The following is an 18,177-nucleotide window of genomic DNA, read 5'->3' as shown; positions in this document are numbered from 1 at the left end:
GTGAGACGTTGTTAGGTCACAGCTAGATCTTTCAGGTCTCTTACAAATTCCGAAATTTGATCAAATCTGATATCCTGTGCAATGATTCACAGGACCAAGAGCTCCTCCAAAGGTAACATGACCCTAAAAATGTACTCAAATTACTACCAAACATTAATAAATGTGGTCAAGTTAATAAGTAAATTACAAGCATGTGCCCTTCTGTAGCGTTTTACAATTCGAAAGTTATTTGTAAAATAGTATGAAGATAAATGAGAAAAATAACACAACCTGTTGTGCCTTAAAGCTGGACACTAGATGGTGACATCTGACAGCACCAACAAATATCTGCTTTTCAAATAGGCTTCTAGTATACGCCCCTAACCTGTAACCGCTCCCACAAACCCCTAACTTTACAACAGTGGTGGAGCCACCTTTGCCACATCTGGCTAGTTAGGATACACTCTCAGAAATATAAGTACAAAAGTTGTCACTGGGACAGTAACCTTTCAAAACGGTACACCTTTGTACCCAAAAAGTGCATATTAGTACTTCAAAGATACATATTTGTACCTAAATGGTACATATTAGGACCTTATTATAGGGTACTGCCCCAGTGGCAGCTTTGTACCTTTATTTTTGACAGTGTACCTAAACAAAAGTGTGTTTTGATAGTGATCCATTATTTGCATGATGTTAAAGGGATAATTCACCCAAAAATGAAAATTCTGTCATCATTTACTCACTCTCATGTTGTTACAAACCTGTAGAAATTTTGTTGTTTGATGAACACAAAGGAAGATATTTAAACTGCGTGATCATGGACCCCATTTACTTCTATAGTAGGAACAAGAATACTATGGAAGTAGATGGGGTCCATGATCACGCAGTTTGGTTAAAAACATTTCTCAAAATATCTTCCTTTGTGTTCATCAAAACAAAGAAATGTATACAGGTTTGTAACAACATGAGAGTGAGTAAATAATGACAGAATTTTCATTTTTGGGTGAACTATCCCTTTAATAGCTGTTTGCCCATAAGGAAAGTATAAAATATGTATTTCAATATTGATAAAATGCATATTAAGTGTGACTGATAAAGCAAAGCTGTCAGAAGTGTAAATAAGTGTGAATGACAACAGTATCCAAATTACATAAATTGAGATTGTATGGCCAGGTCTCCCTTGTAAAGGAGATCATTAATCTCAATGGGATAAATAAAGGGTAAAAAGTCTGGGGTGGGGGAATTACACATGCAAAAAAGCAAAACTATCCGACCCCATTAAGTTAACTCAAGCTTAACATTTTATCAGTACTGGTATGTGCATTCCTTAGGACTCGTACCCATGATCTTGGTAGAGGTACAATTGAACTTCATATCTTAAAAATTGATTCACAGAACATTTTGCTCTGATAAATATAACCATGGTACTTCATGCAACCTTTACTTTATCTAACGTGTGTATGTAAGTGAGTGCACAACTGTTGAAGTGTGTAAATGTACTCTACTAATAATGCTTCCTTGACAGGTTGTAATACAAAAGAAAAAACCTTAGAGGGCGCCATTTACCTTGAAATTTTACTTGAGTTCCAGTGACATCTAGAGGACAAGACACTTAATATTTTATAAAACTATAACAGCAGAATCACAAGGCATGTAAAAACAAGTTTAGGCTGTGTATAAATCACATTGTCGGCTCTATATTTTGCAGAATGTTAGATGTATCCTTCATCCTAAAACAGAGAAAAAAAACATCAAATTGTTGTGCATCCTCTGTTTGTGTTGCAAATGTATGTACATGATCGAAATACGCAGATAGAAAAATGTCACTGACAGATTATTGGATTAAAATAAATACATTTGATAACAACACTTACATGTTAACTATTCTCTCAAGCCTTTCTTTAATATTCTAAAAATGGGAAAAACAAATTAGTTATTAAACAAACCTTTATTGAAACTTCTATCAAATATATATTTTTTTAAATAATGAAAGATGGATGGATGCTCACCTCTGGATCTGTTGAAGGATTGACTGGAGTGTGTCCAGCAGCACTAACATCAGATAGAGGTTGAATCACAGTTGAAAAATCACCTGAAGACACTACTAAGACAAAAAAAAGCTTTGGACTTAATGAATACACAATGTCTAATGTTTTAAGGTTAAACATATGAAGCTAGAAGTACCTGTGTCCTCTTTAAGTTCAGTTTTGTCCATGCTGAGATTACAAACTCTATCTCCTGATGATAGACTCTATAAAATGGAGAAAGCTTTGAGCTCCAAATAACACATGTACTCTTGATGCAATGTGACATGTTACATTTACTAAAGACTACATAGGCGCAATGTCGGCTTGCTATTATAAAAAATACTTAAAGGAACACTGCACTTGTTTTGGAAATATGCTCATTTTCCAGCTCCCCTAGAGTGAAACATTTGATTCTTACCGTTTTGCAATCCATTCAGCTGATCTCCGGGTCTGGCGCTAGCACTTTTAGCATAGCTTAGCATAATCCATTGAATCTGATTAGACCATTAGCATCGCGCTAAAAAATAACCAAAGAGTTTCAATATTTTTCCTATTTAAAACGGACTCTTCTGTAGTTACATCGTGTACTAAGACCATCAGAAAATTAAAAGTTGTGACTCTCTAGACATATATGGCTAGGTCTATACTCTAAAACTGGCATAATAATCAAGGACTTTGCTGATGTAACATGGCTGCAGCAGGCGTAGTGATATTACGCACTCTTATATAACACTTTGGTTATTTTTTAGCGTGATGCTAATGGTCTAATCAGATTCAATGGATGGTGCTAAGCTATGCTTGAAGTGCTAGCGCCAGACCCAGAGATTGGCTGAATGGATTCCAAAACGGTAAAAATCAAATGCTTAAATCTAGGGGAATGTCCCTTTAAATATTTATAAAGAATTAAAACCATTATAGTGTTTTTGTGTATTTGGCCTCTGTGTAATAAATTTATATGAACCTTGTGGCAGGCCTTGGAAGTGTGCTGATGTTTTTAATTCTTGGATTATTGTTCTTTTGGACTGATGTTGGGTGCCATGACCTTCTCTATTTGAGAAGTTTGATTACAAAAAATCCTATTCCCCCATCCGCTTTTTCATCACAAAATGCAAGAATAATCGGGCTAATGCAACACTCGGCCTTCACTGAAATACAACCTGAAATGTAGTTCCAAACAGATGTTAAACTCTCGAACCTGTGCCGAGGTCAACGCCATCCTGGTTTCCAGCAGCAACACACGACTCTCCAAGTTCTCCCACTGCTTGCTCTCAATGACAATCTTGCCAGCCAGGCTTTTCTCCAGGGCATGTATCCTGTGATCCATGAAGGTCAGTCGCTGCTCCAGTCTGCTGACAGTATCCAGAAGCCTAGCCTCCACCCCGCTCAACATGCTTTCTATAACACATTTCTAAAGAGACGGCGTGTGTGAGAGTGGACTGAAAGAGGTCAGAGCTTTGCAGAAGAATCTTTTTTTTCCTACGTGTACCACAGGATGCACAGGATTCTTACATCAGAATCTGTAGGTTCAGGCGAGTCCTGAAAAGGCCCACTGTCTGTTCCTCTCTTTTCAATTTCCTGTTCCTGCTGTGGCTGCTCATCTGAAGAAAATCTGATCTGTGTTGGTGTTGAACTGCTGCCAAGGTGCCTTTCCACAAGTGGCTGCGTCTGAAGAACCTAAGATGGAAAAAGTTATATTAATAATACTAAACACATGATGTTTATGTTCCTAAAAATCAACATGTATTTTACTGATTTAGTAATCAATGGCTTACTCATCTATCTTTATTACACAGCACTCTAAAATGCTTGATTCTGATTGACCAGTCGCGTCATTCCAAGGTATGTTATACCAAGATAACAATGACTGAAACTAATAACACATGGTAACCCGGATGTTGCAAATCATTTTGACAGGTACAGTTAAATATTTCACAAAATTAAATGGAAAAATGTATTTTAATAACATATGAAGAGTTTGGTTCCAAAACGCAATAAACGCCTTTTTTAAATAAGTTACCGCCAAAATCAGTATTGTATAAGGTCAGTATTAAAAAGTAAATTCTTAATTTTACGCAAAATCCAATATCCGCCATCTTATTCTGTCATCTTTCGCCCTTTTTTTCCAAAACCAGATAAACGCCAGTCCTCCTTCTCTGCAGAATGCAATAAATCCGCTCAACAAATCACAGCGCACCATTCCACGCATTGTAAACAATAATGGCGACACACTAAATACACAGAGAATCCTAGTTTCACTCATCTACTTAGTACTTTGTAAACAACAAACAAACAAACAAACAAACAAAAACAAAATAATACTTTTGATGGCTTTAATAAACCAGCATCAAGCTTCTGTCATGCTAACACATTGACCCTAGCGGATCTTATGAAAAACTTTCCATTATATTACTCGAAGTCAACAAAAATCGAGCAGGAACAAAACATTTTACAGCTGATCACTGTCAAAAAAGTTCAGCGACGCCTTCCCAAGGATGACAGCAGCAATGACAGTGTTATTAAGATGTCAAAGTAAGTGTTTTGATTAATGCTTTTTTTATCAGTGTAAACCAATAGTCAACTAAATGAATATAACACGGCAAAGATTAATGCATATTTATATATTTATTCAATTTATTTATAGCATTTAAATTTTGTTTTTTATAGTTTTTATAATAAATCTTTGAAAGACTAATGTTGCACACCTGTAGGTTCCGGTTAGGTGCGTTGGATAAAGAGACAATAATAGTCCACCAAACATGTATACAAAAGAGATATCCCGCACACTAATAACTTGCAAAATATTAAAATAATTTATTGCGACGTTTCGATCGTAAGATCTTCTTCAGGCATATGAACATGATAATGGTATCACAAAGTATTTAAAAATTCATAGACCAATCACATCAGACAATAGTCACCCACTAATCACAGTATCGGACCTTCAATGACCAATCAAATTTGTCTACAATTTTTTTCCTCACATCAACAACCTCAATATCATACACAAATCAGAAACAATCTATAATGACAAGAGAAAAGAGAAAACTTTGTGAAAATTGTGTTTTTAAAATTGTTGATGGAGTTTTGCATTATGCTTATTCTAATTCTTCATGCAGTATGTACGGTTTGTGTTGTTTTCTCTTTTCTCTTGTCATTATAGATTGTTTCTGATTTGTGTATGATATTGAGGTTGTTGATGTGAGGAAAAAAAAAATTGTAGACAAATTTGATAGAAGGTCCGATACTGTGATTAGTCGGTGACTATTGTCTGATGTGATTGGTCTATGAACTTTTAAATACTTTGTGATACCATTATCATCTTACGATCGAAACATCGCAATAAATTATTTTAATATTTTGCAAGTTATTAGTGTGCGGGATATCTCTTTTGTATACATATAATAAATCTTCGAAAATTTAATTTTAGAGTTGAATGTTTAATGTAATTATAACCTAAAGATGCTATGTGAAAGTTTGTAACAAAAAACAATGGTTTTCATCTTGTCACTTTCTTGGTATAGAAAACACATTTTTACCGAAATTAGTCAAAATGGATTTATTGCGTTTTGGAAACAAACTCTTCATATACGATTAAACCAAATAGCATTTTTGTGACATTTAAATGTCTTGTCTTAAAACCAAAAGTAAATGGGTTTTCCCCTTGGAAGGTCTACATTTATTAAAAATTAGCAAATTAAATCTTTCAAATCGTCTTACCTTACTTATGACTTAAACAGCCATGTAATATGTGCATATTGTACAGGCAGCTGGTTGTTATTGCGAAATACATGACCTGATCATCCGGTTGGGGCTTTTTTCGGCTATAACAAACTGTGGCCTATACCCTTTACTGTATTATTTAAGTAAATTTTAAATAATATTTCTGTTTCTCCATTGAATTGAATGTTTGTAATGGCATTAAGAAAAGGTAAAAATTTGGATTTTGCAAACTGAAAAAAAAAGTATAGTTTGCTTCACTGTAATGGCTGCCAATTGCATAAAAGTCAATTAAAATGTTATTTCCAAAGCATGATATCAGATAATAACAGGATTACCGTTAAAGGTGTTAATCCCAGTGAGTCCATCTCAGCTGAAGGGTTATCATTTTCAGTGCTCCTCTTTAACCTTCTCTTTGGCTTATTGGCAATCTGCAAAGATAGAGAAAACACATGCTGTGTCTGCAAAAGCATTGACAAACAAGCAAAGAACAGCATCTGTATGTAGTTACACCTTGGATATACCTTGCTGTCTTTAGTAAGTTCTTTGTGTTTGTTGAGCACAAAGCCAATAATATCACAGAGAATGGTGACTTTCCTCTCAGCAAAGCCAGACTGAAGGAACTGTTGCTTGGTCAGCAGTGGTTTATAGCTGAAAACATCTCGCAAGACCTACATATTAAGACATTTTGCAAAAAAATATTCATTTAAAAAAAAAAAACCTAACACAATACATACTGTTTAAAGGTTTAAATGAGTCACTTACTCAATATTTAATTGAATTCTAAGGCTGCAAAATTCATATTCAGAAATTATTGAAATCTGCATATTGCAACATATCACAATGGCTTGCAATTACTGAATGATTTTAATACTTCAAAAAGTTATGCATGAAGTTTTAGGTTGATGCAGATAGCAGAGAGACTGGAAGGACAAAGAGATTGATGGTTTCTTTATCCCAGATAGATGGAAAAATGTGTTTTTATATCATTTTACTTTTTAAAAATACTAAATTGTTTTTTTACAAACTTAAGACATTATTGTTTTATATATCACATCATTTATCAAGTTATCACATATCACAATTTTCTTAAATATCATGCAGCCCTATTTATTTTTCAATAATGTAGAACAATAGTAAACTTAACAAAACTATAGAATGACTTTAAAAAAAAATTAAAAAAAAAAATAATATGTTGGCACAATTATGTGTTTCTCTACATAACTTACTTCAAACATGCAGACATGTACCCCTTTCTTTCTTTCTTTTTATCATCATGCCTTCATGTTCATGGCTAGCAAACATGGCCCCCATTAAAAAAAAACCATTTCAGTACTTTTAAATGGTAGTGTAAATATTATATCTTGCAGGAATCACATGTTAGTTCTCCTCTAAGTGAATTAAAACCAGAAAGAAAATCTTATTTCTTTAAGGGGAGGAAGGGAACCACCGAGAATAATCACAGGAACAAGCCTGACAGAAACAATGAGCTGTGGAAAAGACAAATGGAAAAAAGAAATAAGATAGAACTCCTAAACACTACCTTCCTGTTACAACATCTCTAATTTTTAGCAAATGCCACCAAGGCCCCCTGCTGCCCTTTTAGTTACATGACGGGACCAAGGGTTCTCTCCAGAACATGTCACGTGAGCCACAGATGATCCTGGGACGACGGCCAGAACTCTTTTCGAACTGCATGAAAGGTCAATGAACAGGAGGAAGTGCTGAAAGACAGAGCAGCGCTTCAGTCCTGCGGCCAAACATCCTGAATCAGCTTCGAGTTAATCTGAGATCAGACGACTTGGACCAACATGAAGGCCAGCCTCCTCTTTCTTTATTATCTCACTGCAGGAGATGCGAGCAAAGAATGGTAATTATTCAACACTGGGCTGCAAGTTAAACGACCGAGTGCTATAACAGAGAGCAGAGTTATAGATTCTCTGGAAAGACCCGAGTTAAACCTCCTTTAAAGACAGTGCCAATAAATAAGACTATTAGGACAGGCAACACAAAGCCGGGTGCTGTAAATCGGGTGCTGTAAATAACAAGTAAAATTGCCTCCTAAAAGCAATCCCTCTCATTAAAGGTTGAAGGAAAAACACTATCAACAATTGTACGCTGTATTGCATATCCAACTTTTGTGGCTAAATTCTGCGAATCTTCCTTATAACTGAACCGCAATCTCTATTATTCATTTTGATTCATTTTTTCAAGTCAAATAAAAAAAGGACTGTCCATTAAGGCATGCCATTAAAGAAGCTGTTGATTAAAAAAAGTCAGTGAAAAGGCTTAACAGACTACATAAGAAATCTGATGACCACAACTGATTCACCTTGTAGAAATTTTCAATAAATCGCAGATCATTCATTCCAGTCAGTTCTACGCCATATTCGACCAGGTACTCCGTGAGTGAGGGAGAAAAGGAAATGAAGGCATAGCTCACTATAGGAAGACATGCTGACGGATCCCCCACGGCCAGTCTGAGATATAAAAAAAACAACATTGAATTATGAAGCACTATTGACAACGTATTGACTAACAGCAGATTTAAACTAGTGACAAACTCCATCAGTTGTCAAATAGAAAGGTTTTCATTTAAAAATTGGCGGAACCAATAAAGTGTCCAAAATTGTCTGCAAGCCATCTTAAGTGTGTCGTGCTGGGGACAAATTAAGTCATATTTCTGGATCATCTCCAGCATATACAAGCCAAATGGATCTGTCCGTTTCTATGGAGCATGTGTTTGATAAATCTCACATCAAAACCCATCACTGCGCATCTGATCTGCAGCTTGAAATTTCTGATGGAGAAACAGAGCTGGTTTATGTAAAGCCTGTTTACAAAATAGCTCTGTACTGGATGGGCTGGAGGGACGAGTCTTTAATTCTACAAACTTCAAAACAAAATATGGGACATGAAACACTGGCAGAACCCCATTGTGGATGTTTATATGAGTTAAGATTTTTGAACCCTCTGCCAAAAAAGAAAGAGGGGGTTGGCTTTTAATTAATTACATCCTGCATATATCATATCTACTGAGTCTAACTGCATGTGAAAATTTATTTAGAAGAGTTATGAATAAAGAAAGTCTGGACTGAGTTCTGGGAAGCTAAGGAGATATTTACTCACAAACAGTGGATTTGTATTAGAGAAGGTCCATTTTATCCCACTTTTAAAATTTATATGTTTTCCACATTTTAGAATAATAGTAGCTCCGAAGCAGCGATTATGCTGTGACATCAATATAATCAACAATGCAAACAACATAAAACTTCTTTATTTTTTTAAAATCTGAAATACAGCATGTTTCTATCGCAGGTCTTAATCTTATTAACTTGCACTGGATGTGTTTGTTAATGTATAGATGTTATTTCAACCTTAAATTCTAGAAAGTCTATCAAAAACTATTTATAATATTTTTCAAAACATAGAATGAATTAAACCATTAAAAAAAAAATTGTGTAAAAATTTTTAAATTAATTATATCCCTCATGTTATCATTCTACTGGTAAAACTGATAAAAACATATCAAAACAACCTGTAATTTTACAAAATTATGCAAGAAGTAAATTGTGTGTCTTGCCTCGGCAAAATCCTTTTTGTTATTTTGCCATTTCAAATAAAAATTGGCCCCACAGAAAGAATAGTAATTTCTGACATAGTGGAAATGCCCATCAGTTCAGGCTTCAGAAGCAAAAAATCCTATTTATTTAAAGAGATGGATCCCACCAAAATGCAAATTCTGTCGTTAATTTCTTTATTTTGCTGATCACAAATGATGATATTTGTAATATAGCAGGAAACAGGAGCACCATTGACTTACATAACAGGAAAAAAAATACTATGGAAGTCAATGGTGCTCAAAAACGGCTTGGTGACAAACATTGCTTAAAAAAATCTCCCTTTGTGTTCAACAAACTGAAAAAACACAATTATCCAAGTTTGTAACAACTTAGGGCTAAGTTAATTATGACAGAATTAGCTTTTTTTTGGGGGGGGGGGGGGTGAGTTATACCTTTAAGTGAAACAATTTACTTTTCTGCATACAGTTTCTCCAGAACCTTCAAATTCTTGAGGACTCTCCTCTTTAGTTCCTCCCACAAATTTTTACGGAGTTCAGATCAGAGGACTGGGATGGCCATTGGTCATTGTTCTCAGTGACCTATTTTAGTGATGATTTTGAAGAATGGGCAATTGAACATTGCTGGAGTTTGCTTTTAGATAAAAACAGAGAATTTTTTTTAAACCTTCCTGACCTACTTGGTGATGTGCTGTTAGATTTATATTTTTATGTTTTCCTTTTCTTACTTTCAATTGCTTTAATTCAATAAAATGGTAGATTTTGTGATTTTTTTTAAGAAAATACCAACAGATCACTTTGCTCAAGTTTTCAAGGGTGCCAATAATTCTGACCAGGAGGGCTAACGTTAAATATAAAGCCACCTAAGATTTGACAGTTACCACTTGAACACTTCGTATTTATCATGCAATACTAATATCAAATATGTTACCTTTGATAGTCCACTTCTTTTGGATACTTTAGAGAGCGGAGAGAGGCTTCCAGCTTCCTGAGACACCCTTTGAGATCACCAGTGGCCATATCTGTCATTTACGAGTATTTTATCAGGAGATATTCGTTATTGATATGTTACCATTTCCACAGCACTCATTTCAATTGTGTCACTGTAACATAAGCACAACGTTGTCTCTTACCGGGGGTTCATGTAACAGTTATTGCTTTTATTTTTGGCGCTGAATATGGCGAGTTTGTTGTGATTGGTTTCCATATGCACGTTAGCTAACGATTTAAGTGTGCGTTTCACCTCTGCACATTCCAAATATATCCTGGTCATATTCATGCCTTCGACTACTTTTAAACATTTTTTAAATATTAAGTGATAACGTAAAATAGTTCGATATAGTGTACTAAATTATAAGCTATATAACATTTCTTTATTTTGAAAAACTTGACGAAATGATACTATTTTTATCGAAAGTGCAGCTGATTTTCACTGTGTGTATTTTACTCAGGCAGCTCTGCGTCACTTCCACCGAAAACAAGAAACGTCAGCCTGGCCAAAGTGTTCGAGGAGGCGGAGAGACAGACAGGAGGAGCAAGCTGACAGATGAATGATACTGTCTCATCTCTGTCAGCTGCTGGTTTCAGCGTTGGAGTTGTCAAGATGGATGTCCCAGGCTCCTGTTAAAAGAACGGCAATAATTTCATCAGTGAGACTGTGGCGGATTAGGAAGTCATTTCGTCGCGGCGGCGTTAGAAGTACTTCATATACACAGAGGTGGGTTGGGTTGTGGTTCTTTTAGCGATCGATCCTGGGAAAATAAAAACAAACTGGTTGATGCGTCATTGGCGCAACAACCAATCAGAGTTTGAGTACGTGAGTTATTCTGATTGTTAGCCAATTGTTTTAGGGCGAGGCGGGACTTTGTGCTTCAGCCAAACATGATGGCGTACCTATTCTTGGAAAATATCAAAGAGTAGAAAATCTATTTCAGTCATCAGGCTAAAATATTTGATAGAATGAACATTAACATAATGTTTAATCTATCTAATGTCCCACAGGTGATGTTTAAACTTATGAAAGTCGTCAGAGAAGTTTTCTTTTGTTAAAGCAGAAACCTAAAGGGTTACATGCAAATATGACAAAAGTAGTACACATAAATACCCCGGTAGGGTTACACTATGTTTAAAGTAGTTTTTGGTGATCTATATCACAAAATCGTTAGTCTTGTATTTAGGTTTTCGAGCTGATATCTGAGTTAGATAAATATAGATCGGTACTCTTGTCAGCGCTGTGAAAGAGTTTTAGAGTAAACCGTTTTTATCAGGATTCACATATATGCATGGGGTGCCTAGACCTGTTCACTTTCACTTTTGATGTAATTCTTGCATACCCCCCTCCCCCCCTACAGCAAACAATGTCTGAATTCATATTACTTAAACTAAGTGGGTTTGTAAAACGTAACAGTTTTTTTTACCCCTAGGCAGAGCACAGAGACCAGTTCATTGACCTTTTATAGATCGTCAGCCCTTGTTTTAAGGAGGTTTAAAAATTCCCAAGCTCCTCCTAGCTAATGCCAGTGAACAGGTGCAATACCATTGCGTCAGTCCCCAACGAGCATGGGTCCTATCAGATGAAAAACTAGTTCAAATGCTGTCATATTTAGAGACTCTGTAAGGACAGCAGCCAGAAAGCCAGTCAGAGAGCATTCAAGAGTCCATTAAAGATGTGAATAACAAGCCTGGCTGCTACATTGAACCATGTTTTAGAGAGTGAGGCCCTTGGAGGGAGTCAAACAGGGCAACATAAAAAGGCTTAATGCATATCTCCGAGACAGGATTAGTGCTACTGCAGTGGAGATAAAGCTGCCATCAAGGGGTTTATTTCCCAACTGACTACTGCACACTTACACTAAAACCAGTTTCCTAAAGACTGTATTGTACTGCCTGGTAAGTTAATAATTCTGGTAATTACAGTAAATAGAAGTTCTAGTTATCTAAAATAGAACTAAAGTGGTGAGGGCTTAACGCTTTAGCATTACTCTTGTTTAGTTTATAGTAACAGAAGGATAAAGGGTTTATATACAATGTTATCCTTTAATAATAAATAAAATACAGGAGATTATAGGTCTAGGAAATATCAGGATTGATAGCTTTTCTTACACAATAAAAGCAGGACAGGACTCAGGGTATCAAATATCTCAGAGTGCTGAGATCATGACTTTTACTGCTTCATATAGATTTGTTACATAATAAATCAAAGGCAGGAACTGACCTAAGTCTAAACTCTTAGGAATAGAAAAGTTGTGTATGTGTTATAATAGTCACACTTAGGTGTATTATTACAATGCGTGTCATTTCCTGTTGCTGTTTTACAGCTCAGATGTGGAAAGTTCTGCTTATAATGCTCTTAACACTCGTAATTATCTATCTATAAAGATATGGGGTGGTTTCCTTGACAGGGATTATCTTAAGACAGTACTAGACCTTAGTTTTAACAAACATACCTTACTAAAATCATTACTTGTGTGCATTTTGAGGCAAAACAAAGGGCACTGATGTAATTTAAGATATGTCAGTGCAAGTTGTTTGCAGTTTGGACAGCTCTTACATTTAATTTAGTCTAAGACTAGTCTAATCCCTGTCTGGGAAACCGCCCCATAAAGCTCTCCAGACAAAAAATGTAGTGTACTATGCTAATTTAATACAACTTATTTAATACACATATTGAGTACTGTAAGCTTATAAGGATAAAAAATCCTAATTTTCTATATTGAATTTGTATTTAATAAGCAAAAATTTGTCAGATCTGCAGATGGGTCAGGGTCTGTGGAGGGTGGTGAGGAACCAGCAGCTGCAGCAGCAGTACAGCGAACAGTGCTTCCTCCAGCGGGATAGAGAGCGGGCCTGGAGGGATGGGCCCCCACTAGCTGAACCGCTGCAGCGGGGCCGCACACCGCAGTGCCAGGTCCCTGGCACTGACATAAGTCACCTGCTGCGTGTCCGTAAGGGCAAAGATGAACAGGGCTTCATCGACCTCGAGATGCTGCCACCTGAACTCAGCATCACCATCCTGTCCTATTTGAATGCTACCGATTTGTGCCTGGCCTCCTGTGTGTGGCAGGACTTGGGCAGTGATGAGTACTTGTGGCAGGGGTAAGTAATATGGTAATGGGGTCATGTCTCTAATTAAACAGATATTTTCAGTATTTATTTTGGCATGCTTTACAGACAAATTTAATTTCTTGTTTTATTGATGAAGTAGAATTGTATGTTACTTGAGAGAACTACTGTCATTTTCAATGTGATGTTCTTAAAGAAAGGAGAGTTTAAGATATATATAGATTTAAATTAAGCATTGTCCATGTTTCTCTAGTTTACTTTCTTGTTCATGCTTGGTTGTCCTCCAGCTTGTGCAAGTCCACTTGGGGTCACTGTTCCATATACAACCGAAGGCTTCCACCTGGATTTTCCTATAGAAAACTTTACATGGAGTTAGATGAAGGAAGTCTTACATTCAATGCCAACCCGCAAGAGGTACTTTCTTTTTTTTTGTCTTGCTACACTAATCTCTCCATAATACATCTTACACTCCATAATTAAAGGCCATTATTATCAGCCAAATCGTTTTGTGTAATAATAAATTAGAAAAATAATCTGACCCACAGTGTGTTTGGGAATTAAATGATTAATATTGACTATTTCCTCCTCCTCCACTTGAGCCTCCTGTAAATTCCCACATAAATCAGCACTGCTAATACTGGAGACCAAATATATTATTTTTACAGGTTGACCTAGAATGAATAATGGTGCATGACATGGCGCTAGATTAAAATGAAATTGATGGGTTTTCTCTCATGCAAGTTGCTTTTAAACATGACTTCTGTACAAAGGTGCATCTGAATGTCTTTGACTCCCCCTCGTCCATGTCTTAGGTTAGATTAGCAAAGCTTTAGCTGTCCACTTAAAGGACATGCGATATCCTTGCTCCGGACTAAATCGTGGTGTCTGGCGAAAAGTGTCCCCCCTTCTCTTTTCCCTAATCCCCACACCCTGTTTTATGTGGGTTCTTTCATTCAGGGTATCAGTTACTTCATGTCCAGAGGTATTCTGCTGGACCACCCGAAGGAAATTGCCAAGTTTATATTCTATACCAGAATGCTAAACTGGAAGATGCTGCGGAATTATCTTGACGAACGGTTTGTTGCTTTTCTTTCTTCTTTGTTTATTTATTTTTGTTTGGCGATTTAAGACAGGTTTCCATCATCATTTCTCGAAACCAGATCAAATTTAGGTCATTCATATTTGTGTCACTTTAACTTATTATAACAGCTATGCACTTGATTACTGTATTTACTGTAATCATTGTTTTTGTAGGCGAGATGTCCTGGATGAGCTGGTCACCCTTCATAATTTTAGCAACCAGTTCCTCCCTAATGCACTGAGAGACTTTTTCAGGCACATCCATGCTCCAGAGGAGAGGGGCGAGTACCTGGAGACCCTAATTACCAAGTTCTCCCATCGCTTTTGTGCCTGCAACCCCACTGTAGTGCAGGACATGGGTCTTAGTCCTGGTGAGTGAACTGCAATCCAGTCCTAAAATATCCCAGATCAGCACTTGCCTGTACTATCATTTGATCTAGTCTCTTGTGAAACCAAGATCACAGTGATTTGCTTTGCTGACAGTTGTTACTTTTTTTTAAGTTTATAGCAAACATTTTAAGCAGCTAACAAGTAATGTTGTAGGAGTGTTGCCACACGCAACAACTGAAGCTGAAAAACTAGTTCCAAGGTTGGCACAAACAAATCACAAATTGCAGGATTACAGCTGTAATGTGTTTATTTAAAGCAGCTTCAAGCCTCTGGTAATAGGTGCAGATCTGTATGATATTGTATGAACCAAGACGTGAGAAATCCATCTACTTGTCCTCAAACACTGTTATTTGCCACTAATGCCAAGCTAAGCCCACTGGCTTAAAGTGTTAGCAAAAGTGGACCCTGCTCCAACCAATCAAATTTTCCTCTTATAATAGCACGTGACTACTAAAAATAGTATGATTCATTGGCCAAATCTCCCAGGTGGTTGCATCAGTGTTTCTTCTATATAAAAACCTTACTTTTTTACTTAACACGTTCTTATCACAACATACTGTAAGAGACAAGATAAAAAGATTTTTAGCCAGTTCTCTGATATATGCCGCTATAAAAGCCAACTTAAAGACTCTGATGCAAATTCTCTGTCTGAAGTAGTAATAGTTACAGTAAACACACCTCTCTTTTCTTTTCTTTTCTTTTCTTTTGCAGATGCAGTGTATGTTCTGTGCTACTCCCTCATCCTTCTTTCCATTGATCTTACCAGTCCTCACGTGAAGAACAAGATGTCCAAGAGAGAATTTATCCGAAACACCCGGCGGGCAGCTCAGAACATCAGTGAGGATTTCGTAGGCCACCTCTATGACAACATCTATCTGATCGGCCACGTGGCGGCCTAGCCACTGCCACGTTAAAAGTTAGCAACTGCACTAGGAAGATTTCTATATGAGGCTGGGAATAAACACTGTCAGAACACTGCAGGTCATTTTATACCCTTTGACGTGACACACTGCAATGTATCGCAAAAGGAGCGGAGCACAAGAGCTGCAGCAATGTGAAGAATTAACAAAATACATCAGAAGGCTAAGTTTGGTCATGACAAACCTAACTTATTACAAACCCTTAACCATGCAAACCATGTAGCTACATGAAGATATATATATTACAAGCTATGAAGTCAGTTAAAGCTGAATGTGGAATTTATAGGGCTTGTGTCAGATTAACAAGACATCCGTTTTTTCTTCCTCATTTTGATATTGAAACCTCTCGTATGAATGTCACCGTTTTGCCATATACTGCATACAGTGAGTCATATTCCGAGAAAATTCTCCAGTTGACAAGCTCCACTAATCTCTAAATCTGTCATTTATTTTTATTTATTCTTTCTACATCCATATATCAAATTTACTTTTTGCTAGGATATTTATATATCATAAAATCAATGATTGTGAAAAAAAAAATTATTCCAGTGCACTACAATAGCTTTCCAGTTATCTTTTAAAACTCTTTAAGAAATTTAAGTCTACAGCTACTGAAATTTCAAAGCATTTACAGATTACAACAGCACAATTATAATATTAATATTGAACAAATGTTGTTTTTTGTTTGTTTTAATTCTGTGTTTAGTACCTAGTTTTAATAGGATTTAGGGATGGACATATGTCTTCCCTAAGAAGAGTAAATCACAAGCACTGAATTTTAATTATTTGTTGTAGTATCTTCTGTTTATCATCCTTGCTATATTTTCTTTTCTTTATATTTTGCTCATGTTTCCGCTTTTCAAAAATTGAAGTTCATCTTTCACAGTGACCTGGTGAAGCATCAGACTAAAAGCACTTTTCTAACTATTGCAAAGATCTTTTGGACAATGCAAATGTTTTGAAAAACACACATTCAAATATGATCAATCAAATCTGTCAATTTGTTTTCTCAAAAAATGCTTTTTTCAGTGAATAATACTTGGAAATTTTATTTTTAGTTGAGTTTACCTATCTGGTCTCAAAGTGGTTTTTTTTCCATTTGTTGAAAGAATGAAAAGAATCGGTGCCAATAGTGGGAATACTAAACTATACTGTATAAACAATAATGAGATTTATTCACAGGCTCCGCATAGTTTAATTTACTGCTAAACACTTTATTTGCACATAATGTAAATATTTAAGTATAGAGATTTATAAACATAAAATTTTATTTTCGAATATTTTAACTAAGAGTTGTGGTTTTTCTCAAGTGAATTCTTTTTTGCACTCTTTGGCATATTTACCACGTGACAATGCTATGACCATTTAATCTGTATGAAGCTGATTTGAGATGTCATGCCAACAAGGGTTAGCCTATATATAATAATGATTTTTTTTTCATCCAGTGCTCATTTAACTGTAATTGTAATAACTCGATATCCCCTGGAACATTCGATTTTCTTCTATAATATGTAGCATACATTACATATTTATCTTGCAAATGCAACTCTATTTGAACAAATCCGTATTTAAAAGGCAGAAAAGGTTTGTTTATTATGTACTTAATAATAATTACACTGGATTAACGCACTTCTAGATTGTATACAATAAAATACAAAAATAAATAAAACTTTGGAAATTATTGTGGCATAGTCAAGTGTTTTTTTCTGGGGTTTTTTCCATTGGGTGATCTTTATTATATAAAATTAATCCAGATATTTAAACAGTTGATAATTGCTATAGATAAAAAAAACATGAATATCTTGGATTAAAACTAGCTTTTGCCTTTTTTCAAATAAATAAAAAAACTAATTCTTACATTTTGTAATGTGCATTGAAAATTTGTGTGAACACATTCGTTAAAACACGAATCAATATTTCATGTGAGACAACTTATCGAAATCGAAAAAAAAAATCGTGACCGTAGAAAACAGCGCGTGCCTTTTAGTGTATTTAAAAATCGTCAAAAACTTTGTGACGTTTTGAAAATGATTCTGCATTTGTTAGTTACGTTAGTAAGGTTTATTATTAAATAACTAATTCATACTGAAGCTATGGCCTATAGCCTACACATATGGCTTATGGTTATTTAATCACTTCTCTCCCTGATTCATTTGATTAAATTATGAAATATTATAGCCTAGTCAACATTTGACATGGATTAAAAAAGTTAATCAAAGTTCATAAAAGTTGTACCCATTCTTGTCATAGGACAACTTATATGAAAGGTTTTGAACGACTTCAAATGTTGACTTAACTATATGTAATATAATGTAAGAAAAATGTTGGATCAAAAACAAAAGAGGTTGTCTATTGAAGCATAATTATAACATGTCATTTAGAACAGGGCATTCATATGTGAACGGAACTTAAGCTCAGT

General features: G+C 35.6%; 2 protein-coding genes across 5 annotated transcripts; one reads left to right on the top strand and one right to left on the bottom strand.

Annotated features, from left to right (window-relative positions):
- Positions 1-962: 962 nt before the first annotated feature.
- On the bottom strand, positions 963-10,625 carry cep44 (centrosomal protein 44). 4 transcript variants are annotated; one of them, XM_073814253.1, is made up of 11 exons: positions 10,440-10,625; positions 10,238-10,328; positions 8,059-8,206; positions 6,251-6,397; positions 6,065-6,157; positions 3,519-3,683; positions 3,205-3,417; positions 2,167-2,233; positions 1,992-2,086; positions 1,857-1,891; positions 963-1,712 (listed from the first exon to the last, which is right to left on the bottom strand). In XM_073814253.1, the coding sequence occupies exons 2-11, from the start codon at positions 10,324-10,326 to the stop codon at positions 1,664-1,666; spliced, it is 1,101 nt and encodes a 366-aa protein (XP_073670354.1). In that variant the 5' UTR covers positions 10,327-10,328; positions 10,440-10,625; the 3' UTR covers positions 963-1,663. The 4 variants fall into 4 exon arrangements, with proteins under 4 accessions (XP_073670354.1, XP_073670352.1, XP_073670353.1 ...); XM_073814251.1 differs by lacking the exon at positions 10,440-10,625 and having other exon boundaries at positions 10,238-10,433; XM_073814252.1 differs by lacking the exon at positions 10,440-10,625 and having other exon boundaries at positions 1,992-2,083; positions 10,238-10,433.
- A 203-nt stretch (positions 10,626-10,828) lies between these two features.
- Positions 10,829-17,443, top strand: fbxo8 (F-box protein 8). Its single transcript, XM_065265184.2, has 6 exons — positions 10,829-11,023; positions 13,053-13,401; positions 13,656-13,782; positions 14,326-14,444; positions 14,623-14,819; positions 15,550-17,443. The coding sequence occupies exons 2-6, from the start codon at positions 13,061-13,063 to the stop codon at positions 15,735-15,737; spliced, it is 972 nt and encodes a 323-aa protein (XP_065121256.1). The 5' UTR covers positions 10,829-11,023; positions 13,053-13,060; the 3' UTR covers positions 15,738-17,443.
- Positions 17,444-18,177: the final 734 nt, after the last annotated feature.

This window comes from Paramisgurnus dabryanus, chromosome 4 (genome assembly GCF_030506205.2).
Source record: "Paramisgurnus dabryanus chromosome 4, PD_genome_1.1, whole genome shotgun sequence".
Classification (NCBI taxonomy): Eukaryota; Metazoa; Chordata; class Actinopteri; order Cypriniformes; family Cobitidae; genus Paramisgurnus; species Paramisgurnus dabryanus.
Note: the sequence above shows the minus strand (reverse complement) of the source record. Positions and strands in the feature narration are given on the sequence as shown.

Excerpts from the sequence above, each read along its gene's own strand:
- cep44 (XM_073814251.1), bottom strand. The coding sequence starts at position 10,335 with ATGACAGATATGGCCACTGGTGATCTCAAAGGGTGTCTCAGGAAGCTG. Across the intron at positions 8,207-10,237 it reads AAAGAAGTGGACTATCAAAG|ACTGGCCGTGGGGGATCCGT; the intron begins GTAACATATTTG and ends TTTATATCTCAG. Across the intron at positions 2,087-2,166 it reads TGAACTTAAAGAGGACACAG|TAGTGTCTTCAGGTGATTTT; the intron begins GTACTTCTAGCT and ends TTTTTGTCTTAG.
- fbxo8 (XM_065265184.2), top strand. The coding sequence starts at position 13,061 with ATGGGTCAGGGTCTGTGGAGGGTGGTGAGGAACCAGCAGCTGCAGCAG. Across the intron at positions 13,783-14,325 it reads TCAATGCCAACCCGCAAGAG|GGTATCAGTTACTTCATGTC; the intron begins GTACTTTCTTTT and ends TCTTTCATTCAG. Across the intron at positions 14,820-15,549 it reads GGACATGGGTCTTAGTCCTG|ATGCAGTGTATGTTCTGTGC; the intron begins GTGAGTGAACTG and ends TTTCTTTTGCAG.